We start from the raw sequence: 14,064 nt of genomic DNA, 5'->3' as shown, positions 1-14,064 counted from the left end.
AATAATAATCATTATAACATAATAATAATAATAATAATAATAATAATAATAACGTCAAGGTTTTATGTAGCATTGTCACTTCTTTAGTAGATTGGGCATAAACACTATCTAAGCCTTATTTTAACTACGTGTTGACCTTTCTTAGACTATGTACACTTCAGTACTGCAATTTGTTCTGTCGAATTGAATATATAGCCAGGAAAAGGGACACATAACCTATTGGGTACTGAAACTCATTCGGTAGAATAAATACGTAGTTGTAGATTCTTAAATAATACTCCGTGTATATGTACGGTGTTCCGAGTCTTTATTAAGCAATTTTAGTGTCCAAATCTTCCGAACGCATGTCAATACTCCATCGTACCAGTTTTCAAGTCGTTGTTATGTCCAATTCGACCAAACAATGTGCAGTACTCCAAAGATTTGAGGTCTCTATAATGTGTGTCGCCTCCATATACTATCAAGTTCTACCCAACAGTTTTAGTACTGCATGATTCCGGGTCCTTTTTATGTCCAGTTTTACCGAACAAATGGCATTTCTTTATAGTAGCAGGTCTTTTTTTTATTCTGTTTAGAGTATAACCATGTCCAAATCTAACGAACAAGCAGTGGCAGTACTATATGTGCCGGATTAATCTCTGTAGTTAGAAGGTCTTTCGTCTTTCCTTCATGCTAGTTGCAGCACGTCAGAGTACTTTCTCTATCGGTATACACAATAGAGAACGTCAAAAGAATAAGAGGCTAGTCTATCATTATTTTCGCTCGATTGGTCATTTTCCGGCTCGTGTACTACTTAAATGTACCTCGGTTACTCTTACGTATACTTAAATGTACCCCGGGTACGGAAAATATACTTAAACGTACCCGGGAATTATAACGCTTTATTGGTCGTTGTCGGCTATTTTTTTAAATTAATAATGTTCATATGTATGACAATATTTTGTAAACTGGCCTCCATATTATCGAAACTCATACTAAAACAGAATGTTGAGGCAGTTTTCCTTCAAAGGGAATTTTAAGACATCGGATTTTGGGTACAGTCTAAATTTGTAGACAACGTTTTCGTATATTTCCCGTTCCCGGCGCACGGCTCCAATGGTTATTGTCGGCTCAGGTAAAACTTAATGCATCCCGCGTACTCTTATGTATGCTTAAATGTACCCCCGGGTACGGAAAATATACTTACACGTTCCCGGCTAATGGAAACTGTATCCGAGTTTTATTCCCGCCCAAATCCGATGTCTTAAAACGCGCTACGGAATACAAAATAACATTCTCTTTGAACAAAACCTGCCTCAACATGCCTTTTGGAGTAGCAGTTTTGAGAATATAGATGCCATTTTACATACATATGAAAATACTTAATTTGAAGAAAATAGCCGACAACGACTAATAACCGAAATAATTCCTGTGTACGTTTAAGTATATTTTCAGTACCCGGGGTACATTTAAGTATAGATCTATTTAAGAGAATGCGGGGTACTCTTAAGGGGCCGTCCATAAAGTACGTCACACTATTTTTGACAATTCTTACCCTCTCCCGCCCCCCTGTCACAAACTGTCACAAATCTCTGACCCCCCCCCCCCCCCCTAAAGTACATAACACTTTCTAACAATTGTTTTTTTTAATTTACACCTAATTTAAATTTCATCTTAAAAACTCTTCACTATGAAAATGTATTTAAATATAAAATGGCCACTTATAACATTTACCATATTATTAAAGGGACTTGTTCACAGATTTTGGCATGTTTTGAAGTTTGTCATTAAATGCTTTAAATTGATAAATGAAAGCTCCAGTTTCAAACAAGAATAAAATGAAAGAACGAAAAAAGAGAGTAATCAACACCGGGCCTCGAACCACTGACCCTAGGAGCAATCCGATAACAACAAAACTTGCCGAATTATTCGATTGTTTCGCGTGTGTAACGTTTTATAATTTTCAGGTTTTTAAATCGTCAATAGGTGCATATAATGGATATCTAAGAGCATTTTAAATGTTCAGTATTAATATTTCATCGAAGATATCATTACTACAACGAAAATTTGCAAAATCTGAAACATTTATTTTTTAATTTTGTCTATTTACAAATGACTTTGATAGTAGATTTTTTTTTAGTATTAGTTTTAAGGCTTTAACATTCTAATAAAAAATAATAAATAATAGAGATAAAATTATAATTTAAAAATGTGTAACGTCACACATAACCTGACCCCCTCCCTCCCTAATGTCACAAACTGTCACAGTTTCTTACATCCCCTCCGTCTGAAGCGTGACGTACTTTATGGACGGCCCCTAAGTAGTCCGAGTCACTCTGGATCAGCAGACGATTTATATTAAGGTTACATTATACTAAATAAGAAGTTGCAAAATTGTCGATTTTGATTTGTGTTAAGTTCTTTTATAGTTTGTAAATGACATATCCTTTTATTTGCTGAAATCGATTCAGCTTAAAATGCCCTTTTAGAAACGCTATGGTTATGGTGGTCTGTACATGCAAAGGGTTGAATTGTTTTCGCTTAAAGTTGTCGGTTTTACAATGAATTAAATATGGAAAAGATTTAGTATATTGTGACCTTCAGTGTCACTGACAATCGCACTCTGGATCAGCAGACGATTTATTTCATAAATCAATCTCTGGGTTAATGGTCGCCATCTTTCGAACTACTTTAAAAAGTACAACAACAACAATAACAGTAGAAGACAAGTTTAATTGCGAAAAGTTGAAAAATTGAGTCCATGTGTCACGGTTGTTGAGTGAAATAGTGTTATTTTCAACTGTGTATGAAGCATGTGAACTGGTAGAGGAATAACCGAATTGTTGGTGGAAATGGAATTTAGAAATATATCTAATTATTCATCATCGTGTAGAATTATCATCAGCATCATTTCTGTGGAACATTGCACTATTCAAAATACAAGTGTTTCATAGATATGGTGCTTTTGACATAGTTCACTAACCATCAAGACTGAAATGATTCATGCACACAGGTAAAGTAAATAATTGAATTTGTGCAGAATGTTTATTTTTTACAAATTATTATTTAATTTGACCAATTTATTTAAGATTGAGTGCACTGAAACTCAGAGTCTAAAGCTTAGTAAGACACTTAAGCCAGTTTTCTGAGAAGAAACAATACTTGTTCAGAGTATAGCAGGCTCATGCGGCCTCTGGTTTATTTATTTTGCCTCGGCCTTTAACCTGGGTCGCTTTGATTTCAGGTGTTTAGCCCCCATATCAACAAGGCTCTTGACCCTATATGTAGTTATTCATATTGTTTAAAGATTTTGAGAACCCTCACTCGGTGCCAGTGGGGATAAAACAGGGACCTTCTTATAGCTAGATGAATGCATCAAATATGCCAGCAACACTTTATAATCAATAACTTTATAATTGATGATTCTGCTCATTTAACTTAATAACTACATTACTAATTTACCAAAACAATGTGAAACACATTTTTATGCCCCCAAAGGAGGGCATATAGTGATCGCACTGTCCGTCTGTCTATCCGTCACACTTTGCATTTAGGTTTCGAAAAAATGCTCATAACTTCTATGTCGCTTCAGATGTAACATTCATATTTGGTATGCATGTGTATATGGACAAGGCCTTCCCATACACACACAAATTTTGACCCCTTTGACCTTGAACTTAGGGTCGGCGTTTAGGTTTTGAAAAATGCTCATAACTTCTATTAAAGCGTTTATCGGGGGCGTATGTCATCATACGGAGACAGCACTTGTTTTTGCTACTGTCCTCTGCACAAACCATGATATAACTGCATATATGCATCCAACCAAATCAGTAAAACTATTTGTCACTTAATTACAGTAAACTTATTGCATGTTAACTTTTCAACAATATATATATACATGTACATGTATATATAATTATATATAACAGATCTTGAAAAAAACACACATCAACTTCAAATTGTTTTAGTAAATTATAGGCTTTACTTGGTATTGTGACATTGACACCACTCATGCATGCGACTATACAATTATACAACTATGGAACACATTATTTATGAGAAATTCCAATACATCAACACATCGTCTCAGATTTAAGGCAGATAATCTAGTGCTTTTTTGATGCCATTTTTACTATTACACAAATTTTCATTTTATGTTATGATGCATTGATCTTGTTTCTAAATTAACCAAGCAATCATGTTAAACTTTTGAAGAAAGATGTTGTCTGATAAATATAGAAAATATAATCACTACAAAGTGAACAAAATTCAGTTGACTACTGTGACCAACAAAGATTTGCCAAAGAGCAATTCAGATCATGATTTAAATTAAATACAAGTAATATGAAAGTCTGCCTATTGGATCCCAGTTAAGACTTATTTGTCAAATCTGCACATTAATTTTCCCTTAGCCATGTAGAATTGGGGACTAAATACCATCAAGTCATGTAAAAAGGAGCAGGGTATAGCACGCTGCTATTGATCTCTTGAGCTTTCACATGAATTTTACGGGCAATTTTCATACAACAAATGATATTATATAGTGTAATGATAAAGCATTATGAGCACAAATTATATCTCTTACTAGTGGTGCAAAAATCTATTAAGTGTCACATTTCAAAAGAAAATTTATATAAAAAGGTATTATTAATTGTTAAAACGTTATAAAAGGTTATTTCAATTCACTAAAGCATTTAATTACAAGAACAAGTGCATTTTATGTCCATTACAATACATGTAACAGTATTGGCATTGTATTTATCTGCATTTGATGTATTTATTACACTTAAAAATGCAGACAAGACACACTTCTAACAGAAACAAATATATTTTTTTCTGCATTTTTCCAGCATTAATACTCTTCAAGTGTATTTTTTATCATCCCAAATACACTTTACCAGGAAAGAGGTATGTTAAAATGCATTTTTAGTTTGTTTTAAGTATATTTTCAAATGCATTAAGACACTCTTTTCTTTTGCAAAAAATGTTGAACAAAAACTTGAAAATATTTAATATACTAAAGTGTTGTAATAATTAAAGTTTTGTATGAGCATCAAAAACAGTGTCAAATTCATACCAGTGCCTATTTAGTAGCAGTAGGCCTTATATGGTCTACTTGTGGTAGAAATAATGCATTTTGTATAATACAACATACATAAATTAAAAAATATAGCTGCCCATACAGTTCAATACAATGTTCAATTAACTACACTATGCAAAGTTGAAATATGACATCAAGCTTGGAATATTCTTTTCAATAATGAATAATATGCTGTTTTAATTTATAAGTGAAATAGACACTTGCATATAAAAACTGATTTTACATCAAAACTAAATGTTTAATTTGATTTTTAGCTCCACTGGCCAAAGGTCATGTGTCCATCGTGCATCCATGCATAAACTTTTCCTTTAAACATCTTCTCCTAAACTACTGGTCCAATTTCTTAGGAATGTTCCTGGGGTGAACCTCTTTCAAATTTGTTCAAATTATGCCCCTGGGGTCAAATTTGACTCTGCCCTGGGGGTCACAAAATTGAAAATTTGCTTAAATAAGGCCTATTTTGTGAAAACTTTCAAAATCTCCCGTCCATAACCATTGGGCCTAGGGCTATCAAATTTGGTATGTAGAGACATCTAATAGTCCTCTACCAAATTTGTTCAAATTATACCCCTGGGGTCAAATTTGACCCTGCCCCGGGGGTCACAAAATTGAATATATGCTTATAAAGGTCTTATTTTTTGAAAACTTTAAAAATCTACTCGTCCATAAACATTGGGCCTAGGGCTACCAAATTTGGTATGTAGAGACATCTAATAGTCCTCTACCAAATTTGTTCAAATTATACCCCTGGGGTCAAATTTGACCCTGCCCCGGGGGTCACAAAATTGAACATATACTTATATAGGGTATATTTTGTGAAAACTACAAATCTTCTCGTCCATAACCATTGGGCCTAGGGCTACCAAATTTGGTATGTAGTGGCATCTTATAGTCCTCTACCAAGTTTGTTCAAATTATGCCCCTGGGGTCAAGTTTGGCCCTGCCCTGAGGGTCACAAAATTGAACATATGCTTATATAAGGCCTATTTTGTGAAAACTTCAAAAAATTTCTTGTCAATAACAATCCGGCCTAGGGCTATCAAATTTGGTATATAGTGACATCTAATAGTCCTCTACCAAATTTGTTCAAATTTAATCCCTAGGGTCAAATTTGACCCTGCCCCGGGGGTCACAAAATTGAACATATGCTTATATAATGCCTATTTTGTGATAACTTAAAAAAAAATCTTGTCCATAACCATTAGGCCTAGGGTTACACAATTTGGTATGTAGTGACATTGTATAGCCCTCTACTTAGTTTGTTCAAATTATGCCCCAGGGGTCAAATTTGACCCTGCCCTGGGGGCCACAAAATCAATTATATGCTTATACATGTATAGTGCCTATTTTGTGAAAATTTTAAAACTCTTATTGTCCTTAACCATAAGGCATAGGGCTACCAAATTTGGTATGTAGTGACATGTTATAGTTCTCTACCAAGTTTGTTCAAATTATGCCCCTTGGGTCAAATTTTACCCTGCCCGGGATCACAAAACTGAACATACGCTTATATGGGGCCTATTTTGTGAAAACTTTAAAAATCTTGTTGTCCATAACCATTGGGCCTAGGGCTACCAAATTTGGTATGTAGGGCCACGACTTTTTTTTTTATTGGTTTACAAAAATTATTTTGAAAATGGTCCATCGGGCGGTCGAAAAAAAAAAAAAAAAAAAAACATCATTGGAAAAAAAGTTAATACTAATAACATCAGAACAAAGACAACATATCTTTTATAACCTTAACACAGAGACAAATTATGCAATGAAACACATCTATATCTTCAAATGAAATGAGTCCTAACAGCACCTTATGTAACATCAGGCAATTTTAAACACTCCATTACATGACATGCGTTCTTCTCCCATTAAAACGAAAAACTGCGCTTCATTTCCATAATTGGATGCGCACCATTACGCAATGCGATGCCCGTAAACTACTCATACACAAATTACCCGGTATGTGTTTGCTCTTACTCGACTTATGAGATCGTACATGAAAAAAATAATCGAGGTAGATCGATCCATGCGTCGTCGCGGTTATGTTTGTCAAAGTTGTTGTTGTCATGAAAACTCGTTGATTTACAACGCAAAACGTCTTATTTGAACTGACGCGAATTAATTTAATCATATTTGTCAACTTCGCTTTTGCTTTATTTTGATAATTTAATCCAAAGTTTAATGTTAGCAAGTGTTTTTTTAACTGGAATTGTAAACAAGGAGTCAGTTAAAGTCTTCCGAAAATGTGCAGTCTGTGTGAATTGACAGTTTGACGTCATCAAAGGAAAGCCGCTTTCTGTCGGAAGCAATAAAGCGACAAATTTCGCGCCGAAAAAATTGGCTTCCTTTGTCTAGCAATCAACATGCCGAACCAATCGTGTGTTTGTTTCTCAATTGCAATCCTCCAATTTAATAAAAGTACGTGCATAGCTCCGCCTGCGAATCTTTTGCAGAGAACGGAGGCGGAGTTTAACGGTTAATTGAGCTAGTGTTTTACACAAGTTGAGTTCCGATTTGCCGAAATTACTCGGCCCTAAGCATTGAAACGACAAATACATTTATCAATGATTTTCCGAGATATACCGATTTGTTCCGATTTCCAAACTTTCTGTACAGTTCCTATAAACTATGGCGGATGTGTTTACAAAATTCCTAAACACATATATCGTAAATAATGGCAGTGTTTTATTGGATTATTTATACTTATTATCAAATACTATCGGGTTTGTTTAATATAATTAACATGTTAAACAATATAGTTGCGTCACAGACACGGAAATAAATTTTGATGGGGTCGACATTTGACTGACGCTGATTTTCTTATTGTCTGTAATTTTTACCCGAAATAAATTTTGAGAAGTGCCCATAAAAGGACTGGTACATAATGTGTCACATTTAAAAATATCCCGATCTCTGCAATATATGTGAACCAATCGTTGATTGTACTTACTTGATTTTATTCGCAACCGTACTCAAACCGGATCGTTTTTTTTTTCTCATTTCGCTCATTTTGCAGTGCGGTCGGGAATAAAATATTAAAAAAAAAGACGAATTTCCGATTTTATTTTTTTCCCTATTTTCCAAAAATTAGGGTCGGCGGTTTTGTAAACCAAGAAATATAAAAGTCGTGGCCTAGTGACATCTAATAAACCACTACCAAATTTGTTCAAATAATGACTCTGGGGTCAACTTTGACCCTGCCCCGGGGGGTCACAAAATTGAATAAACGCTTTTAAAGCGCCTATTTTGTGAAATCTTTAAAAAATCTTCTTGTCGAAAACCATTTGGACTATGGCTACCAAATTTGGTATGCAGTAACATCTTATAGACCTCTACCAAGTTTGTTCAAATTATGCCCTTTGGGTCAAATTTGATCCTGACCCGCATGTCACAAAATTGAACATTACATACGCTTATATCTTGCTTATTTTGTGAAAACTTTAAAAATATTCTTGTCCTTAACTCTAGGACCTAGGGCTACCACATTTTGTATGTAGTGAGATATAGTAGTCCTCTACAAAGTTTTCTCAAATTATGCCCCTGGGGTTAAATTTGACCCAGCCCAGAAGGTCACAAAAGTGTACATGTGCTTAAATAGGACCTATATTTAAGTATTTGCACATGCAGAGAAATTTGTTTCAGCCTTTTTTTTCAGCAGTGGAGTGATACACAGCCATCATAGCCCTCTTGTTTAAATACTCAAAAAATGAAACCGTGTTCATGCTTGCATGAACACAGTTTATAAATGCTGTCAGAATGATAAAATATGCAATTACTATAAATACAAATGCCAGGGAAAAGTGCTTTTTGTACTAAAAAATTCGAATGAATATTACAATAATACATTCTGAATACTTTAGTATGTAATTAACAGTTTTTGTCTGAGAAAATCACTAAATTTTATATATTTATTCAAATTCACATAAATCATATTTCAAAAACACATCATTACTTCAAATCCTTTCACACAATACTGAAAAAAATGCACAGTTTCTGATTGTTATTGATTGTTTATTAATTTATACATGTACCATTTTTTAATCTTGATGCATCCTCAGTTGTATAATGCACATCTTAATCTGTTTTAACAGTTATAATATAAAGATTAAGACTGACTCAGTAAAATAATAATCCATGATTTCTGCAGTACTTGCAGACAAAATAGGAATACTGCTGTGATATTATCTATCTATCTAATGGGATATTAATTTGGCTTCAATAGAAAAAAATCAAAGCATACACATGTATAAAATGTGTATGTATATATTAGTTAAACTTAAATTGATTGACCATTGATAAAAAGATATTATAATATATATGTATGTATATATAAATCCTTGTAAAACTAAAAATTAAATATGTATGTTTCTATTACATCATTTAGGACTTTTATTTTCAGACAAAGTAGAGTGAAGCTTAAAACAGTATCCAATTGTAACAGTCAATTTTGGGAAAATCAACCTTATAATTGTTTTCTGTGTTGGCCAATGTCATAATTGGTATAAAATGTATATTGAACTGGAAGTTTTCTTTATTTTAAATGATAACATTTGCTTGGTCAGCCATAATTGTCACAATCAAGTGGTCTTTTTACACTGTAGTTTTCTCACTGACTATGGGTTTGTTCTGAGAATGAGCCACACAAAGTATCGTTGGGGAGATGAGTTGTCAATTTTATGTTTATCAGTCTTTCATAATCCAGTATACCTGTAAAAAGGGAATTTGTAACTAATAATCACACAATATACACAATTAAAATTGTATGCATTTAGATTTATTTAGTACTGCACATTAATCATTTTCCAAAAATATGTAGCAACATTACATTGTATAATGCTGCAATACTAAAGTAATTTACTAATTAAAGGTCGCTGATGTGTAATGGATGTGGTGTCCACCTAATGATCTGGAGGTCACTGGTTTGATCCCCAGTGTGGGAGCATTCTTAAGAAATCTCCAAGAGAACACCCAAGTACTGGTTCTAGGCCCAGGAAACGAACTCAAGAGCATTTCACATACATGTACGTAGTTAGTACTTTAAATTTAATCGAACTAAAAATGGGTTAAAACTAACAACTGAAACCCTTATTATTACATTTTATTTTGAATCAAGCAAATGTGCAAATTCATTAAAAATAATGAGTAAAATTTAAAAATTCTACTTTAAAGTAATCATGATAATTTAGATCATTTTCAGAATATTTAATGATGATAATGATACAATTATATATTCCCTAAATGATAAAAATAAAACATGTAATGTTAATTTATGAAAAAATCGTTTTAATTTTATCAATATCATGGTAATTACAACTAGATACAGGCAATTAGATCAGAAACGTGAAATATTAACCCATTCATGCCTAGCGTCCTGAAAAAAAGGACATTGCAAACAGCGTAGACCCAGATGAGACGCCGCATAATGCGGCGTCTCATCTGGGTCTGCGCTGTTTGCTTAAAGGAATTTCTGTAAGAAATATTCTAAATATAGAAATAAATATACCAGACACCCCTACTTTTGGAAACAAATTGATCCAATTTAGAAGGATGGGAGAGTCCACTGGGCATAAATGGGTTAATGAACAACCCAGACATTTGTAGTGATTTATGGTCACTATTTGATTAACGTTCTATACATGACCTGTCATAAAAGGTATTTTTTAGCCAGTACTACAATCGGCAATGATAGTCTGTATTGCATACATATTCCAACGTCTATTATCGATTCGCTTCCTCAAACTGAACAAATATTTAATGTTTACATCGCGAAACAAAATGCATCCAGTTTCACTTTCGGTTTGGTTGGTTTTGTAAACACCGTAATTTCATCTTAAAAATTGGTTGATAGGGTGATTAAATAATAATGGAAAAGTAAATCACTTGGATAATAGGTCAAATTGCAACACAAATGAACGTTAATAGTGCTCTTAATATCAAAGTTTCGGTAAAAAGTTTGGCGCTAGTTCAACGCGCATGTATATAGCCTCATAACAATAGACTGACAACCTTTTGGGTAGTAAAGTAGTAATACAAGGCAATATGGCGACCGTTAGCCACGAGGCCTATCTTACGGAGGAATCCGAGATAGCCGATGTATCACGATTGTGACAATCGGGCAGATTGTTTACATTTGCGTAAATAAACATTTAAGGTTGGGAGAAAATGACATTAAACAAACTATCTGTAAGTTACAATGAATGCATATCATAAAATGGTAACTTAATGACACAAATCAAATAAAGTATCTTAGTTGTCATCATACTAAATAGATTTCCAACGTTAAATAACAGTTTGATGGAAAGTCGATATATAATAAATGGTACTTTATGTTTGGTTTCTTGCCCTTGAGAAGACACCATACATCTGATTTCAAATCTACTAGATTCAAACAGTTCATGACGAAAAATTATAAGTTCATTCAGTAATATATCACATCTGATCAAATATGCTTTCCTTTATAACTGGATTACTTTTTAGCTATCAAAGACATACAGTATATGAGTATGACTTAGATTTTGATTATGACCCAGATCGTAGCCTTGCTTTTAAATGCCTAGTAGCTTTATTCCTCCAGTGATAAGTGAATTATTAATTGATGTATGTAATTTGTACACTGTAATTATGTATATTCACCGCGCATGTCTGTAAAACTATTTGTATGTGACGATAAACTTGTTATGCTTAAGTCAAAATAAATATACTGTTCTGTTCTGTTTATTGGTAGTGAACTGGACTACAAATCCAAGGGTGGCAGATTCTATGATGTGTGTTTCAATTGGTCACAAAATCTTTTCAATGACCATTCACCCTTATACCTCTGATTCAGTTTATTTAGTGTAGTTGTATGTTACTGGTATAAGAGGAGTACAGGGATAGAAATTAGTGGTTGCCCGTGAGCCCAGGGCCAGTAGATTTTGGCCCATGCAATTCAAATTCTAATGTCAGAAGTCCAATCTGGCAACTTGCTTTTGTTAGTTTGAAACAATTCAGTGCAATTAAATATTTAATAATATTTGCCATTGTGAATTAATAATAAGATAAATAACATTTATTTATTAAGCCAATCGAATGCTTTTAGTTAGACTCATATTAAGACATAATACAAAGAATTTTTTTTATGTTAGCAATGTTGTTGTTTAATTATCTATTATTTTGTTTAAACAAAGTATTATATACACATGACACTACATGTAAATGGTACAGGGCTTGTTACTCAACCAAACTACAAAAGATGGTTGCCCATTTGGGCAACCAATTGTAAAGCGTTAGTTTACATCCCTGGATTATGTGCACAATGACACTGGTTAACCAGCTATTCCAGGAAAATTGTGAGTTGGTAATATGACTGCCATGATATTAGTAAAATACTTAGTATTGATAGAAATTCAAAAGATAATCATATTTTCTTAAGTGCTACCAGGTAATTTTGTTTGGGTGGCCAATTTAGGGCAGTTGCAGACTTAGGCACTGCACTAGTTGTCGCTATCTTCCTAGAACCTGTCGTTGTTAAACTGGGCTTCTATGCATCTGTGTTAATTTGGCCTCGATCCGCCTAACTGACATTATTTATAGTATGAGATTTATGTATCCAGGGGCCTTGCTACACTTTGGGGATTGGGGCCGGGGCCCTAAGAGGGGAGAATTTCACATCGTTTTGGGCGAAAAGGGAAATTTCAGATGATCTTTTCACCAATCATTTAACACTTAATATTGCTATATTTAACCAGGTTTTCCGAAGGAAAAAACTGGTTATTAGATTGGCGAATGCGGGCGGGCTGGCGGGCTGGCGGGCGGAACAAGCTTGTCCGGGCCATAACTATGTTGTTCATTGTCAGATTTTAAAATCATTTGGCACATTTGTTCACCATCATTGGACGGTGTGTCGCGCGAAATAATTACGTCGATATCTCCAAGGTCAAGGTCACACTTTGAGTTCAAAGGTCAAAAATGGCCATAAATGAGCTTTTCCTGGCCATAACTATGTCATTCATTGTGAGATTTTAAAATCATTTGGCACATTTGTTCACCATCATGGTACGGTGTGTCGCACGAAAGAATCACGTCAATATCTCCAATGTCAAGGTCGCCACGACTAAAAATAGATTAAAAAAAAAAAAAAACTTACAAAGGGGGTTAATTTTGTTTGTTCATTTCAAAAGTTCAGTTTGAGTTTTCTCCCTTTATCAGATTTTTTTTCACAATGAAAACCTGGTTTTGTGACAATTTTGTCCCTTGTTTAATGTAATTTACATAAATACACATTAAATTAAAGGTTTTTAGCACGATACCAGCTGGCAACATAAGTATAAAAGTTAAAAATAAATTATTATTACTTTTTTTTTGGAGGGGGGAATTTTAAGCTGAAAAAGTATGCTATTTAAAGGGGGGAATGGGGTCAAATTTCGGCCTCAAAAACAGCCAAACGAGGGCCCTGTTATCACTTCTGTGTATTATTTTACTCGTTTCAAATATGAGCTTTCACAAACTATGATATTCATATTTTAGTGAAAAGCTAGCATAAATATCAGTTGGTTAGCTTTTTGTTAAGAAAAACCAAGTCATGATTTGGACTTCATTTTCTATATTGTATTTTCTTTTATTCTCAGGTTGCTTGTTGTGCTGTTCAACAGACAGCTAGATATGTTGCTGCACGATCATACGTCACTGCATCAACATCCTCATTTAAGGTCAGTTCTTGATGTCACTTTTAATTCATGAAGACATTTTTTGTTGAACAAAAATATTTGAAAGCTCTGATGGTAGAGCTCTGGACTTCAATTGGGATCGGTTATGAAATCCTTTTGACAGCCAATTTCAACTACAGGGGTTTTAATCTGATTTTTATCTGATTTGGGTGAAAGGGCCTGGCCTCTTTGAGGGGAAATAAAATCACGCGAAATGCCTGATTTTGGGGAAAAAAATCATGCGAAACGTTGGATTTGGGGGAAAATAAGGAAAGTCTTAAATAATCAATTTAACATATTTTG

The 14,064-nt window shown here is 33.9% G+C and overlaps 1 protein-coding gene across 2 annotated transcripts in view; it reads left to right on the top strand.

The window, feature by feature from the left end:
- LOC127877573 (branched-chain-amino-acid aminotransferase, cytosolic-like) overlaps nucleotides 1–14,064 on the top strand; it is a 32,512-nt gene that overhangs the window by 2,852 nt on the left and 15,596 nt on the right. The window contains exons 1-2 of one of the 2 annotated variants that reach the window (XM_052423549.1): nucleotides 11,183–11,260; nucleotides 13,684–13,764. In XM_052423549.1, the coding sequence (XP_052279509.1) occupies nucleotides 11,240–11,260; nucleotides 13,684–13,764 (102 nt within the window). In that variant the 5' untranslated portion in view covers nucleotides 11,183–11,239. Of the gene's footprint in view, nucleotides 1–11,182; nucleotides 11,261–13,683; nucleotides 13,765–14,064 lie in introns of those variants that run through there. The other variant, XM_052423550.1, reaches the window with a different exon arrangement.

This window comes from Dreissena polymorpha, chromosome 4 (genome assembly GCF_020536995.1).
Source record: "Dreissena polymorpha isolate Duluth1 chromosome 4, UMN_Dpol_1.0, whole genome shotgun sequence".
NCBI classification, from domain to species: domain Eukaryota; kingdom Metazoa; phylum Mollusca; class Bivalvia; order Myida; family Dreissenidae; genus Dreissena; species Dreissena polymorpha.
This window is presented reverse-complemented; position numbering and strand designations above follow the sequence as displayed.